General features: G+C 40.0%; 1 protein-coding gene across 1 annotated transcript in view; it reads right to left on the bottom strand.

The window, feature by feature from the left end:
• Nucleotides 1-2,686: 2,686 nt before the first annotated feature.
• Nucleotides 2,687-16,437, bottom strand: part of CDC40 (cell division cycle 40) — a 36,575-nt gene continuing 22,824 nt past the window's right edge. Inside the window, exons 7-15 of the mRNA XM_063151001.1 lie at nucleotides 16,039-16,178; nucleotides 15,433-15,507; nucleotides 14,812-14,857; nucleotides 13,367-13,468; nucleotides 11,985-12,100; nucleotides 11,768-11,901; nucleotides 5,965-6,041; nucleotides 4,413-4,557; nucleotides 2,687-3,665 (exon numbers count right to left, since the gene is read on the bottom strand). Coding sequence (XP_063007071.1) covers nucleotides 3,488-3,665; nucleotides 4,413-4,557; nucleotides 5,965-6,041; nucleotides 11,768-11,901; nucleotides 11,985-12,100; nucleotides 13,367-13,468; nucleotides 14,812-14,857; nucleotides 15,433-15,507; nucleotides 16,039-16,178 — 1,013 coding nt within the window. The 3' untranslated portion in view covers nucleotides 2,687-3,487. The remainder of the gene's footprint in view (nucleotides 3,666-4,412; nucleotides 4,558-5,964; nucleotides 6,042-11,767; nucleotides 11,902-11,984; nucleotides 12,101-13,366; nucleotides 13,469-14,811; nucleotides 14,858-15,432; nucleotides 15,508-16,038; nucleotides 16,179-16,437) is intronic.

Below are 16,437 nucleotides of genomic sequence, written 5' to 3'. Positions count from 1 at the left end.
GGGGCAATTATGCTGGGAGAGTGGGAAAGACTTGCAGCTCCCAGAACTATGTCTGGGTAACTGTCAGTGGTCTTGAAGCTCCACAAAGTTCCTATTACTGAAATGACTCCCCAGAGGATTTGTGTTGCTGTCTTCCTTTCCCAAACCAGAGAAGCAGGCTCAGTTAGCCCTGACATCTTCCAGATTACCCAAAAAAATGCCAAGGCCTAATGAGAACCTCTTACTCTCTTGACCAATGCAGCAATGTTTCATTTGAGCAGTCCCCCAGAGGCATGAAGCACAGCAGGGCAAAAGGAGGCTCAGAAAGGCTCAGTGCATTTAACACATTTTAAATATTCTGTCATGGAAGATAACAAACAGGTCTGAGGACAAACTTCCAGTGTGCTTGGTGAATTAACAGGTCCATGGCTCGCTGAAAGTTAGTGCAGCTTGTTTCTGAAAGCTTTAAATTCTGCAAGCAGCTTCTGTAAACATAACCCTGCCACAAGTAGTTTTCTCTGAGTGCTGCAAGACAGCCGTGGTGTCTGTTTTGCTTATCAGCAAGCCTAACAGCAAAGCCATGTTTTCCTGCAAAATATGAGGCGTAAAATTTTGAGTGTATGCTAGTTAAGTCAACCTACAGTAACAAGTCCCTTAAGTAGTCTCCAGAGGAACAACCTTCCTGGCAACTGGTTTTTTCTGGAGTATAGGTTATGCTGTTTATAAAGTGTTCCAAGCAAAACTCCCCTCCCTCCTCCGTTCTCTGCGTGATCCCCCCGTGCAGGCTGCCTGTCATACGGAGTCTTCCTAGCAAATGGGAGCAGGATTTTGTAATAACCAGCTGGCAGAAAGAAGGAAAGTACATCATGTTACTAGGCTGCCCGAGCTGCAAGGTCCCCTGTTTAAATCAGCTGTTAAGGACCACAGTGTTAAACAGAGTACCAAACATCTGCCTGCTACTAAAAATTGGATTTTTCCAAGACAATCTTGGATTTTTCTGGATGCACAGTAATTTCGATGTTTGTTCTTTGTAATGAGGGCAAAGACTGAGCAGCCCCATCTTACTGGGGACAATTATAAACTCTGAGCAAGACAGATGCCAAGACCATCTGCTTCAAGACAGCCAGCCTCCTTACCAGCAAGATGCACGAGGATATGTGGGCTATTTCCCCCTCTTGCATAGGAAAAAAAGTCCAAGAAAAAGCTGGCAAAAGGTCAGAGGAACGATCAATTTTCCCAGACAGAAGAACGATGGAGATAGTTGACTGACCTGCAAAACTTCTGCTATAAAAGCAATCTGTTTTAATGAAAGCAGCAACATATTGGCATGTCATTTCTGAAATCTGCAGGTGCATGATCAAGGGGAATAAAAACCCAATGCTGTGATGGCAGCCCTGCAGTCCAGCTTTGCTGTGTCCCTTCCTGGCAGTGCCACACACGCACTTCCAGCCCTCCTGGGATGTCTATTCAGCTTGAACCACTGAGCTGCACTCTCCACCAATGTTCGAGGAAAATGAACCAGGGATGTCAACATGCACTCTTCACTTTTCTCCCAATGCTGACTTCCCCCTGGATCTGTCTGCTCACAGGCAAAGCCCAGCATAGAGTCTCAGCCTAGACTTGCTCTGACCAACCCCTGTAACAGACCAATTTCTGGTCAAACATGAAATTTTGACAAGATCAATGATTTGATTTGATTAGCTCAGAAAGAAATCTCCTCCCAGGTGGCTGCTGGAAAAGCAAGTCTGGACTCACACCTCACTCACATACACATCTATCCTTGTGCACAGCAAACTAGCTGACAACCAGAGCTTTGCAGTTTGCAACAAGAGGGAATTATCCTCATGAAAATTCCCCCTGCAGGCATCAATGCAGATGTGAGAAATTCCACAAAAGATTAATGCAGTGACCAACTGTGAGGGAGAAAGGATTTTATCTGAAAGTTTCTGGGGAAATTTTGATTCTGGGCTTGCTGCAAATGTTTAATCCCAATTTATCAACTCCAGCAGAATTGATTGAAACATTTCTTATTTTTTTTTCCTCCAAAGACAACAGCCAGTATATGACTACAAGAGCTTATACACTTATTTTCCTATTTTGCATGTACTATTTTACAAGTATATATCTAAAGTTCAGCATGGTAGGTGACACATGGAAAAACACAGCCAAGCATTTTTTGTATTATGATTTAAACGTTTTTAAGCATTTGGGAAAGGTGTTTCTGATGTGAAAGCCAGTATGTGTTCCTGTGGGAAGATTTTCTATCAGCTCTATTCCTCTTCTCCTCCTTATTTCTCTGTACATATAAACTGTTAACAGTCAGGGCACACTGCCACATATTCATTTGGGAAATGGATTTGAAGGAGAAAATCAGTTCCAAATTTCTCCAGCCCGCTTTCTCTTGAAGCAGCACCTGGCAAACACCAGAGCTCAACTCCCAGCTCAGGAATCAAACCCTCCCTCTGAAAAGCACATCAGAAATTCATCCTCTAAAGGACAGCAGCAGCCCTTTCCCACCCACATGCTGAAGAGCAGAGGAGCAGGAACAGCCTCCCCAACAGAGGATCAGTCCACAGGACATGCAGATGAACACTGCAAGAGAATGAGTTTATCTGAACACCGATACAACTGCACATTAAAACACCAAATGGTAGGAAATATTTTATATGGATACTGCAAGACAGAAAAATTGAATAAAGATAAGCAGTTTTTATAAAAAGATTTATTAAAAATAAGTTCTTTAAAGAGGAAAGGTGTCACATGTATATACATTAAATTGTCAAAACCTTCATGGGGCTTATAATACAAACTATTCCAAACAGAAAAAGAGACATTCACATTTTTTTAATATGTCATGCTTATTGGAACAGAATAGCATATGGGAAGACAAAAAAACAACACAGCACACAACCATTACAAGGAAAACCCTGAAAATGAAGACTACTTGCAAAAGTGAAAGTGAGTAGCCTCATGATTCTACAGACAGAAACTAAGACTATGAACGGCATCTTCAGTTGATAGAGTTCATCTGACAACTGCTAGCTTCCAATTAATTCTTCATTTCTAGTGTGAATTAGCAAATCTCAGCAAGTGGATTTGTGCTTATCTTTTCCAGCTCTATTGCAGTAGGTACCAAAGATTTCTTCTTAGGAAGAAAGTTAGACAATTGCTGGTTTTCTCTTTAAACTCCCTGACAGCCAGAACCACAAAAATAGTTTTTCTTAGAATTATATTATTTTACAAGAGTGTTTTGCACAAGCAGAGGTGAGACAAACTGGCACATGATTCTGCATGCTTCAGATGACCTCAGCTTAGCTTCTCATTCCCAGATGCCATATTTAGAATTATATCCTTTCACTTCAGTCTTCTGAATTTCCTGGTGTTTAGTGGATATATACAGAGAGCTGAGAACTGCAGTATTACAATTTCTACCCCTCCTCACAGCAGAATGCACTCTAATCTCAGATGTATGCAGGGCTTGCATCTCTTGGTCTCTGCAGCACCCCCTCTAGTCCCACAGTTTAATCAGACCATCCCAGCCACACGTGATGACTTTGGATGTTTCGTGTGGATGCCACACTGCACCAATACAGACTTTGTCATGAGCTTTTAACCTGCTGTAGAGTTTTGTTGTCTTCCAGTCCCAGATGTTCAGTTTCCCATCTGCATCTCCAGATATCACATAGCTGTATTAACAGGAATAAAATGAAAGTTTGTATCATGTGTGCATGATATTGCATGCTATTACCAGCAGCAACTGAGCAACAGTAAAGAGCTTCCTCCAGGGAGCTTCCCATCTGACACAGCCTGCAAACATTCCTACCAAGGAATTAGCTTTCAGGCTGTGCTCTAAGAGCACACAAGTCCTGCAGAAGGTGATCCATCAACTGTGAGGTAAACGTGCTAAGCAGTGTGATTATACCCTGCACGGTGTGGCTGGAACCCAAGAGAAAGTGCCACAAGTTTCTCTAAAATTATAGACACTTTTTCCTCCAGGTTTGCTGAGATTATTCCCCAGTTTTTATAGTAACTTGTATCTTATGTACATACAGTACTAAATGTATGGGCATATTACTAAGCAAACAGGAAGAAAGAGATGGTTCTCTAAACAGTAAATGAGGATATCCACACCAGACCTAGGAACTGGGCAAACTGGGTGAGTTCAAATCCCAGATACTCTAGATGAGTGCACATTGTGGGAACAGATCCTGCACTGCACACCATGGGCAAAAAGATGGGAGTCAGATGTGGAAGCCTCTTTCAGTCCTATCAGATGCTAAGAGTGAACTTTCTGTTCTGCTGCTTGGCGAGGGAGCTCTGCCCAATGCTGAGCTAACAGGACTGCATTCATGAATGTTGCAGGGGATTCAAAAGAAAATTTAGAGTCCATACTTGCAAGTTATAAGATGAAGTTCATTCCCACAAAAACTTACCTCATATCAGGTGAAAAATCCACTTGACAAGCGTAGCCAGCTACCATGTGACCTTTGAAAATTTTCTTTTTGTTTAATCTGAACCTGTTCTGAGCTCCAAAAATCAAGATTTGGTTATCCATTGACTGGCAAGCCAACCATTTCCCTGTAAATGCAATAAACAAAGGTGGTGTCAGGATGCTGCATCTGAAGAAACAGACCTAAGTGGGATGTTTTTAGAGATTTTGACATTTTTTCTTGCACTATCTGAATCCAGATTTTCATTATGTAGCAGGGATTTAGGTAACAGCTGATATTGTTTCTGCCTGCCAAGAGTTGGAACCTTATGTTTGACAGGCTTTGGGATGCCTCTGCCTACAAAATGCACTCAGGGCTCTACTAAAGCTCTGACTGCTCCAGCTATGTGCTGCATCAACCCCACTGGCTTCCTGTCAAGTTTTAAAGATACTGTGTCATCTTGCTGGTGGCACAATCACATAACTCAATGAGGGGAACCAAATCCATCTAGCTGCACTCTTCCTGATCACCTGTTTTGTGGGTACTCTAAGAAAGTCACCCCCTCTTTTCTTCATGGGAAAATAGGTCTAAGGTAGACTGAGGAGTTTGCAACTATGTAGTATTCTCTGCCTTAATGGAATGCAATTAATAAAGATATTTTGTGACAGAAAAATTGAGGCTTTTCTAATCATAACCTCATCTCATTTTGCATCTTGGCAGTGCATTAACTCCTGCCTGAGAATCCAGTGATGATGACGTGCTACAGAACAGCCAGAACAGAAACTTCTGTCCCAAACTCTGCATATTGGCACTGCCTTTAAAGTGTTTTATGCAGTGACAACATAATATTGGCTGTGCAACAAGTTGATCAGCCTCTACTCAGCCTAATGGGATTGTTAACAGCAAGTCTGGCAACACTGTAATAATGGTGACACTAAAGCTATTTAAATTCGGCCAAAAAGGATAACAGGAATTTTGCCTTGTTAGAAGGATTTTCACTGATTACTGGAGGCACTAAACAACTATCCTTCTTCAGGATGATTCTAATTGAAGAATATAAACACCAGTGAAACATTAACATACAGAAACACTGAGATAATTTGGGATTTCTCTTATGCAAGAATTATTTGGACTACATTCATAACAGAAGGGAACAAGATCACGTACAACATGAGTTTCTACTTTAACTGTGGCACCACAAGGACTGCTGAACTTGCTTAACACTCTGCCACCACTGTCAGTTCCCTCCATTCCTGCTTTTCATATTTTAAATACAGCAAAGAGCACATGGTAGCTTTTGCCTCATCTGGATGAAGGCCTGATTTTAAACTGACACAGTTACCCTGATATAAACCCTCATTTTGACATACTTGTTCTTTAGAATTTTAAATCAAAACATGATTCAATCCAATCTTGGATTAAGTGCACAGAGTGACTGGGGAAGGGTTAGTCTGAGGTGAAAGGAGGATGCAACACAGCAACATCACAGAGATAATAATCAGTAAGGGGTGCCTATGTAAATAAGGTCTAAGAAGGCAGTAAAGTGTTAACCTACCATTTGGAGACAAAGTCACGGCTGGCATGGAATGCATACTTGGCTCAGCTATGTACTTGAAGTCTACAGGAATGTCCCTGCAAAAGGAAGAAGTATGTGCTTTATGAAGACATGGAGATGTTCCAAAGAGCTGCTTCAAGTCAGCTGATTTATGTGGCAACTGAACCATGGAGAATGTATGGTGGCATCCAAAGGAAGAATATGGAAAAATCTCAAAAATTTTATGAATGTTCACCCAAGAGCTCCAGATGCAGAGCCATCTAAAGTGTAATCTCAGAGTGTGAATTTACTCCAGTAAAATGAGCCAGAGTCTAAATTAGAGTAATAATTCTAATTGTTAAGAGCAAAATTATTGCACAAGTTCCTTTATTGCCTCCAGTATAACTGCAGCTCTTACAAAGTTCCTATTTAGATAGCAAGAACATACTGACATGGATCTTACTGGAACATCTTACTGACTTGAGTTTTGTTTTAAATCAATACTTCTGTCTCTTTTAAATTCCTCTTTTTAAACATTATTTTAAAGGAACAGAAAAAAGGACTCTCATCTCTTTGACATGCCCTTTTCCTCCTGACCTCCCCAAATGGGATGCCAACCAAATTCCAAATATTCACAGCTGAAATGAACACAACTCCCAGCTCAAATGCATAAAGACTGTGCCAGTGCATGTTCTTAACATACACTGTCCTGTACAAAGGCCTAGGGTAAAAACAAGGACAGTCTAAGCCTTACTTCACAGAACTGCCCTTTGGTTTTGACTATATAAATTGAATTACTAACGGCTTGTGCATATTCACAGTATTCCTCCTACCCTGCACTGGAAGACTGGAAAAAAGGGAAGGCATGTACATGGCATTCTCATTAAGCAAAAGAAACCTCCAGCAGAAAACAGATTTGATTAATGTATTCTGCAGAAAGCACATGCAAAATGTTCTGTAGCAACATGAATTAATACAAAGGGGATGTTTATGACTCCATTGTGTAACTGACAGAGCAGAAGGGCTGCTGGGACACTCGGGGAGCAGAGAGCATGGGTGGCTGCCTGTCCCAGCTGCCCCAGCCTTGCTGGATGGCAATACAGCTGGCATTAGCAAGGTAATTAGCATTCTGCTTTATTGTGCAGGAAGTTATTTCCCTCATCTCTAGTTAAGCAACACACAGGGGCAGCAGGGTGAGAAGCTGCTCTGTGGTCAGGAAGGGACAGAAATGCTCCTGTGAGTTAAAATCATTTACTCCTCAGAATAAGACGGGCAACCCACTTAGTACACTCCATGGATAAAAGCATGCACTTTAGGCCAGGGATAACCAGCTTGCAAACAGACAGACCTAAGATGGCCACTGGGCAGCAAATCTGTGAAGATTCCACATCATCTCTGAGGCTGATCCACACAACAGCACAGGAAGTGCAGCCCCTGTGCCACACCCTCCCCAAACCATTTCCAACTCCACTTGCAACAGGACATCAGGTTATTGCTGCAGCAAGGCCAGGCCCTGATCCACTCCCACCACCCAGCACTCCTGCAGACCAACAACCTTCTGGTAAAGCCAATCCCACTGGAAGCCCCGCTAAAGTCTCATCACAGAAGATGCATCTCCAATACTGAATTGCTCTGCAGTCAGAAATTTAAATGCAGCATCGGTTGTTTTGCTTCTCCTTTTACAAATGAAGGCAGGCTCACCTGCTAGAATTTATTCACAACAGCTCTGCTTTATGTTGATACCTACGAGGCACACTTAGGACAGCAGCAGGATATGCTGCATTAAATTATTAGGCAGAATAAAGAGATGCATTTGTGTTTCACATTTGCTTCCAGTGAAATTGCTAAATAAGTAATGTCAGCTTGCTCCCTTAAATAAATTACCAACACAGATGCTATCATGGTTGTCCAACCTCAAAACTCAGGTGACATGTTTGTTTTTTGTGACAAATATTTAAAATTTAAATATTTTAAAGTCCTTTCCCTACTTCATAGCATTTCAAAGGCCAACAACTTTTAAATATCAGAAATTCTATCTGCTAGCCAAGATTTAGAAGTGTTTTACTCTTGGGTTTTGATACAACTTCTTCCCCAGGCAAGAGACAGAAAAATCTTTTTAAGAAAAGAAGGAAAAGAAGCAAGCCAACCCAAACCCTCAGTACAACCCAATCCAGTTTTGGGACCTACACATAGTGAAGATGTCCCTCAGGAGACTGCATTATCTCTACCAGGAGTCATGGTGAAAAGACCCACTGAGGGGCACTTACAGAGATGACAAGCCTCCAAAACCTGTCAGCATAATAACTTCATTGCCACTGCACAGTTCTTGCTTTGCTGGCTGACCCGGAGGTAATAAGAACTAACAGCCTCCAAAGTTAAATGCTCACATCATTTCAGTGCTTACCCAAGCAGGATCAGATACATACAAGGCAAAGACAAAATAATATTTTGCATTTATAGAAGAGAGAACACAGTATACGATACCCACGCCAACTTTAACATCTCAATCACATGAAATGCAAAAGCAGGCAAATTTTCAAGTACTTCCATTAATACTCCTAAATAAACTATGTAATCTACAAGAGTGTGTACTATACTTGAAATCTGAACTTTCAGCAACTAACCAACTGCAATTCTATGCATAGCCCCATGAAATCTTTGCACAGGATGGATTCTTGGGAAAGGAGATTTAAGTTCTCAGGAGTTCCTCACTCTAAAGTCAGACATGCCATCCCATTACCCATCTGTCATGGTTTGACCCGGAAACAGGATTTCTGGGATGCTGTGGATAGGGCCAATGGGTGCTCAGATTTGAATATTGCCATCTGGCCCAACCACTGGGCATTGGATCCACCTCTGAGAACACAGGGTAAAAGCAGGGCTCTCCCCCTGGCAGTTTCTCTTTGGATTTCCGGCGGGAAGGAGTTGGGTCTCTCCCCCAGCCCAGTAGCTGGCTGGGCAGGGGGAGGGGAGGAGCCATGCGGCCCGGCCCGGGAGAGGTAGGCCTGGCCCCCCCCAAGGGTGGAAGGAAGAAGTAAAGAAATGCCGGGAAGCAATGGGCAGCCTGTTCCCCCACCTTGGAGACAGACAGACAGAGAGTGCAGCCTGTGTTTGTGGCTGTTACATTGAAATTTAGTAAATGTGTGCTGGCAGCAGGCAGCCCGGCTGAGGAGATGGGGGGGTGTGCAGCCAGGAGGAGTTTTTAACCCTTCTGGGACAATGAAAACCTTACAGAACATTAACCCTTCCTAGACAAGTGATGAAGGTCTGGACCAGAGAGAGAGAGAGAGAGATGTTGGAAAAAATGGAGAAGATGGAGTGGCATTTTATGCTGGACTCTTTTGTGTAGCCATGGACAGAGCCATGTTTCCGTGTGATACAGAGACTGAGTCCAGGGGGAGAAATGTCCCAGAGCCAAAGAAGATTCAGTGTGGGTACCCCTCGGCCCCAGGGGGTATATAAAATATGGGGGCCACAGATGACCCAAAGGTGAAAGACTGTGCTTTTCTGGAACTGGACAAAGCGTCCTTAAAAAGACAACCCTGGAAGCAGCCCTGATTCTTGTTCGGCAGTGAGAGCACCGGAACAAGGACGGAAAAGGCCACCACGACACGTGGAAGGACTCCCTCTCCTCTTGAGGAACTGAAAGTTGAGCATTCTAAAGGGTGGTGCTGGACCCAGAATTGGTGATTTTGGAAGATGTATTGTATTGGAAATTTAGGGGGGAGGAGGAGGAGAGTGTTTTTGTGAGGTTTTCATTTTCCTTGTGTTTTCTTTTTCTTTTGTGTGTAGTTTAGTAATTGTTTTTGTAGTTTAGTTAATAAACTTTTCTTTTTTTCAAGTGAGAGCCTGTTTTGTTTGTTCCTGGTCAAAATCTCACAGCAGACAGCAGAGAAAGTGTATTTTCATGGGGGCATTTGGCCTTGTGCCAGTGTCAAACCTTGACACCATCTCTGGCCAAGTCAAAGTGTTTACAAAACACTACAGAATTCCTCTAGACAATTGAAATGAAGCAATTAGACTAACTTCTAATTACTAGCTTTTAAGGCCATACTCAGGTCATAGTTACTTCCACTTATTTTCTGTAGGATACTGAAGAAACATTGTGCTGAAGAACATACTGAAGAAAAGTGCCAAAAGGTGCAGCAACCAAATCACTGCTAAGTAGCAAATAATTTTTCTTACCAACTTAGGAAAAGGATTTGAGAAATAATTTGCCAAGGTCATTTCTGAACTCCAAAATCATTCATAACAAATGTGTTAACTTAGTTGTAAGGCATTTTAAAGATTTGAGTCTTGAAATTACAGAAACATGCTTACAGACCAATTAGCATATATCATGGTAGGTTGTGGGGAAAGGTTTACAAGTCATGCCCAGGAAGATGGCCTTACACTTGCTCTTTATAAAACCAAAGAATTCTCCAACAACTGCATTACAGAATATTGCATAGAGTCGAGTTTCCTATCATTTCAACAAGGGAGCCCTTTCTTCAGTGTACAAAACACTATTACATGTTTTTTTCCTCAGAAGAAAAAAACTGCTACTGGAACAATCAGGTTGTGATGTTCCCATACCAGAACCTTTTTGCCTTTCCTGCTTTTCTCCACAGACTGACTAAATCCACCCACTTCACTATTTATTTGAGCCATTACACAAAGCTCATAAAACAAGGGCAATCCAATCTCAAGGAAATAACAGATTTGTGCAAGCGAGATCATCCTCCCACTCAACAAAGAGGAGACATTCCTTAGCAGACATGGTATTGTAAAGATTTTTCCTTAAGGAGCTCAGTAAATCAACGGGTCTGCTTATGAAGTACTGAACAGAGGCTTTCTTGGAGCAGCATATGGTGACAGCATTTTATGTCTAGCCTCAGCCTGGGTTCCCAGACTTTGGTCATTCCTACTGCTACTGGCAATGATTGCAGACGATCACAGACAAGCTGAGGATTTAGCTGCCTGACTGGGGAACATTCCAATACCACAGACTGGAGTCTCTTGTCTAAGCTACAGGAAAAAAAAAGCAAGCAGCTAGGAAGAAACTGATTAGTCACAGAACTGTCGAACAGGATTCTGCATTATGCAACAGTTTTGCATGTGTGAACAGCAAAAGGAAATGAATACCTCAAGATATGGGACTGATTATTTCAAAAATAAATTCTCAAATCCTAAAGAAATCTTAGAAGTTCTAAGTTCAAGATCTTAGTATCTAGAACTTTGTGAAAAACATTTCAGATAGGAGTGATCTGTTTTCTCTGCAGGTTAAATGTTAAAAACTGGAAGCCATTTCAAATATTTTGTATTATTTTTTCTTGGACAGACTCTCCCTTTTCTGTCATCTATTGTACTCTTACTGTGTGTACCAATTATTACCAAAAAGCCTAATAGAAAACTAACAGAAAACCAGAATAAAGCTACACTAAACTAGTTACTTCAAACATGGGCCAAGTATCATATAATACTATGGACATCCAAGTTCAAAGCATTCAAAACCAACACACACTAATTGCAATAGAGCAGACATTGCTTTAAGAGTTAATTTAAAGACTAATACGCCCTTGGGGAAAGGGGAGAGAGCAGAGACCACTAACAGAGAGCAGTGTGCTTCAGACTGATAGGGTTGTCTTATGTTTTCTTTAGGGAAGAGGAAATCAATGAAGTGTCTCAAGCATTAAGTCAGAACAGTCTTTTGAAGCTTTTCCTGAGCTAGCTAGAACTCAGTACACTCCAGTGGCCTACGTGCTATGTGTACTTCTAAAAATGAACTCTCTTCTCAGTTTGCTCACAATATACTTTAAGGTAAAATTCAAAATTTTAGACTTACCATTCCCAGACTCTTAAACTCTTGTCATCAGATGTACTCACAAACCTTCTATTTTCATCCACAAACACAATGGTGTTGACAGCTCCCAAATGCCTATCGTATTCCTGCACAATCTCACCACTTCGAATATCCCACTACAATTAAAAAAGTCAGAATAAGAACCTGGTTTTTACTAAATACCAGTACTCTTAGAGAATTAAATATTGAATAGACATACCTGTACAATTTTCTTATCTGACATCCCTGCAACAAAGAGATTTTGTTTATCTTCATCAGGATTGAACTTGACACAATAAGGAACCTTCCTGTTGGTGAATCTTGAAATACATTGCCCTGCAACAGAAAACCCATTTATAGTGTATCAGGTTGGAAGTGCTGTGGGCTGATTGGTTGTTTGCAGATACTGAAAAAAACACTTTACTAAGAGCAGACAACACTTCTTTTAACGTCCTTGAGAGAATTAAAGGGCAGAATTTGCCCTGCTCTTTGATTAGACCATCTTTCACATTTGTATGCATGCACCTGCATAAACATGCACACACACAAACTGCTCTGTAAGTTTGTTACAGCTTCCCAAACAACACAACTGCTTGGTACCCTGTATGCCACCAGGACATAACAGAGCATAAGGACAGGTTCACAAGGATATCACAAGCTGACCACTGTTTTTGCAAAACGTATCTCCTTAGGATCAGAGGACTTCTCAACAAGAGATACAAATGTGGGCAAGAATTCAAGACTAATCTCAGAAAAGGTTAACAGTAATCCAATTGCAAAATAAAGCCCTGACCTCCCCTCTTAGCTTCAGCCACAAATACCCTCATAACTCCTCATCTGTAACTTACAGGAGACGTGTTAATCCAAAAGCTTTGTCTAAAGAACTGAGCTCAGACTCAAGTTCAGACTCAACACTGGAGAATTAGACTTACACCTTTCTGCCTGTATAAGATTAGATTTCTGTTAACCCAGAAAGCTAACAACTTTTTCAAACATGGGAACTTTCTGTCTTAGGAAGAGACCCAGGTTTAAAAGAATACTGACAAAATCTATCCTGTATTTTTTTAAACAAACTATTAAACAAACAAAATCTATCCTGTATTTTTTTTAACAAACTATTTGTGGCAGAATGTTACAGAGCATCTCCCAGGCATGAGAGCCTCAGACCTATCCTTCAACTCTCTATACCAGCAGGTCACCACCCGTTCTTATTTGGAGTGCTCTTAAGGTTAAGCAAAAGACCAAGTGAAATAATTTTTCTAAATTAAGTGTAATTAGGTGTAAAGAGTAATTTCATGCCTGTAAATGTAAACATGCAATTTGACAAGATGTCTTTTTGCTAAAAATTGTTCTAGCATTACAAGCAACTATCAAACTTCTCAAATTCAAAGCTATATGAAATACAGGTAGTGTCAGCTGCACCATTGCAGATAACAACAAAACATGTGAAAAAAGACAAATTATCCTGCAATGAAAGCCTAAACAGTGAACTACAAGACAATATGAAGGACAACTGGAAAAAACCTGAATGCTGAGATATCTTTGCAGTCACTATTAATTGAAACCAGTGCCAAACAGCAGCACCTACAAACAGAAGCCTACCTGTTTCAGTGTCCCAGAGTTTTAGATAGCGGTCATATGCAGCACTAAGGAACTGAGTGCCTGCATTGTTAAAACAGATGTCTCGGACAGCTTTACTGTGTCCTACAAAAGAGGAAAAAATGCAGTAGTAGACTTCCCTCCATTCATACTTAGAATTAATTAAAAAAAAACAAATTCATATTACTCAAAGGCTCTAACAATGCAAAGAGATGAAGAAAATCACTTATTGAAGTTCTTAATGAGAAGTAGTAAAGAATAATTCAAGTGAGAAAGAAAAAGTAACTCCTAAAGAATAGTGAGAATAAAACATCATAACACCCTCACACCTCTAAAATACTGGAGAGAGAAACAAAAGCACTGCACAGAAACAACTTGATAAACAAGTATAAACTTGTATAAATTGATACACAAGCAGAACTTCAGAAGAAATTTAAACTACTCTAATAAATGGCAACATCTATTGAAAAAGAGGAGAGACAAACACTACATGAGGCTAATCTAATGTAGAAACATTTAAAATTAGAAAGCAGGCACAAAATATGGGAAATATTAGATCAGAAAATTAGGAATGCTTTCATCTGATGTTAATCTTGTTACCCCTCAGCCTCAATATGTTTATGTGACCACCACATCAGACTTGCAGTTTTTTTTAGTTTAAATATTGACACAGTAATTGAAATATAGCAAAATGGTAGGCAAATCTGGTTGATAATAAGAATCTTTTGAGAAAAACAGTCACTATTCAAAAAGAGCAGTCTATTGAGAGAGAACCTTTTTTGAGCCATCATCTTTGCCACACTGCTGTCATCAGAAATAATAGGTGAAAAAAGACTTCTTTCTTGTTACTCAACATATATTCACTCAGTGTTCTAGAAATGTTCCTATTTCAATAGGAAAATCAGCTACTTTTGTTCTGCATTCAAGGTTGCTAAGAAGTTTGTATTTCTCTCTCTCTCTCAGATATCTGCTTTAAAAAGCACCTGTTACATGAACAAAGACTGCACCTGAACCTAAAAAAGATTTCCCATGCTTTTGCACTAAAAACTCAGCACAGATGGAATGACCTATTTAAGGAGGGATCAGACATGAGACACCCTCACCAGTCAAATACAGAGGGTTGCTGTTTTCAACATGAAGATGGGGCAACTTCATGTCAAAATTTTGCCTTAGAAAAGAAGTCTTGCATAAAGTATTCATGACTGTAGGACACTAATGTCTTGTTTTAAGGGTTGTAAGGTGTTACACATCAACATTAAATTGCTTGGAATAATGACAAAGTTCTTAACAAAACATGCATGTTTTTCAGTCCTTACTGCCAAGATCATTCCAAACAGCCATGGGCTTGGATGCACACAAGTCCTCTCTGACAACTTAATAAGCTAACCTAAACCACATTCTTCCAGGAAGTTGTTTCAGACATAAATGAGTTTAAAAAAATCAATTACCAATAAATGTTCGTAGACATCTTCGATCACCATATACTTCCCATAGCTAGGAAAAAAAGGATGGGGGGAAATATGTCAATTGTTAAACAACAATGATGCTGAAATTAAGTGCCAACATATGTCAAACATCTTTTAACAAATTAATTACAAACATATACCATGTACTGACTAATCACAATCTATCCAGAAATTCACTAGAATGCTGTCATCTTCCTGTCAGCAAAATTCCCTTAGAATAACTAAAACTCCCATACTATATTCCAACTAATGACTTAAAGTTTTGCTACTAAAAAAACCCCAAAAACCCCAAAACATCAGCTTTCTGTTGATATATGTTGGACTGAAGTGAGATTAGTTCACACCACAAATGTTTCAGTAAAAGATTTCAGCAGAGACCTATTGTTAGTTGTAAAACTAGGCTTCACAGAAAATAAATTAATACAACGACAAAGGCAATAATGTGAGAAACTTGTGACCTTCTAAATGCTATTAAAAACAACTAACATTATTCTAACACAGACGAAAGGTATTTGGTAGAAGTATGTTTATGTATCCTAAAATGCACAGTCTATATTCCAGGATGATATAAAATGTGTTCATGAAAACAGAAAAATAACTCACCTTAATTTTGCAGTCCATAGAGCAAGACAACATTATATGCCCAGACAAAGGAAACAATCTGACTGCACTGACACCCTGTAAATAAGAACATAAGTTAATAGTAAGTGGATAATCTAGGAGTTTCTTCACTGTGGATTTTAAGCAGCATCAAAGAAAACCCTTACCAAGACACACCTCTCAAAGGTATTAGCTATATTTGGGAAACCTGTAATCACCAAACCTATGTAACTTCACCCAAGTTTGATACGAAATAGCCCTTAAGTACTTTTAGTACAAAAACCCCTCAAACCCCAAACTTTCTTAGGAATCTCTAGAATCAGCTTTATTGTCATTCACATTGTAGTTTCAGAAATAACTTCAAATCCTCCCAAAGTCACTGAATAATACTTTACCCTTTAAGGTAGGAAGTCAAAAAGTATATGCAGCTAGACAACTGCAATGGAACAGGCAAACACCTTGAGCATGTTACTCAACTAATTACATGCAGAGTATGGTAAAGAGGAAAATACTCTTTCCTTCTACTGACTTTTCAGTTTTATAGAAATTACTAGCTGCAGACCACAAATTAAATGGGTTGTTATGCTCTATGCTCACAAAGACTCCTACCTTTGTATGCCCAGACCACACATGGATTTGTTTCTTTGGAAGATAGCACTTCTCAGGTGGTACTGTAGAACGGAGATTAACCCCAACATCTTGAGGGACATGAAGATAAGATCTCCCCTGATAGTCATACATTTCTTTAACTGAAAAGGTAAACAGAGAATTCTGAGAATCCATATTTTAAGAGGTTATAATCTTTGAAAGGCTTAATAACTCACACAATTAGAGTTTTCTCAACATAGCTGCTCTGCTATAGAGCAAGATGTGAGAGAGGGGGTATAAGAAAAACCAGCTTCCTCATACAGATGGAGAATCTTATTTGACATCAGTTATACTCAAATTATGTCAATTCAGCAAAGTCTGCTTGGAACCTTACAATCCAAACATGAAGACAATCTTTCT

This window comes from Melospiza melodia, chromosome 3 (genome assembly GCF_035770615.1).
Source record: "Melospiza melodia melodia isolate bMelMel2 chromosome 3, bMelMel2.pri, whole genome shotgun sequence".
Taxonomy (NCBI): Eukaryota; Metazoa; Chordata; class Aves; order Passeriformes; family Passerellidae; genus Melospiza; species Melospiza melodia.
This window is presented reverse-complemented; position numbering and strand designations above follow the sequence as displayed.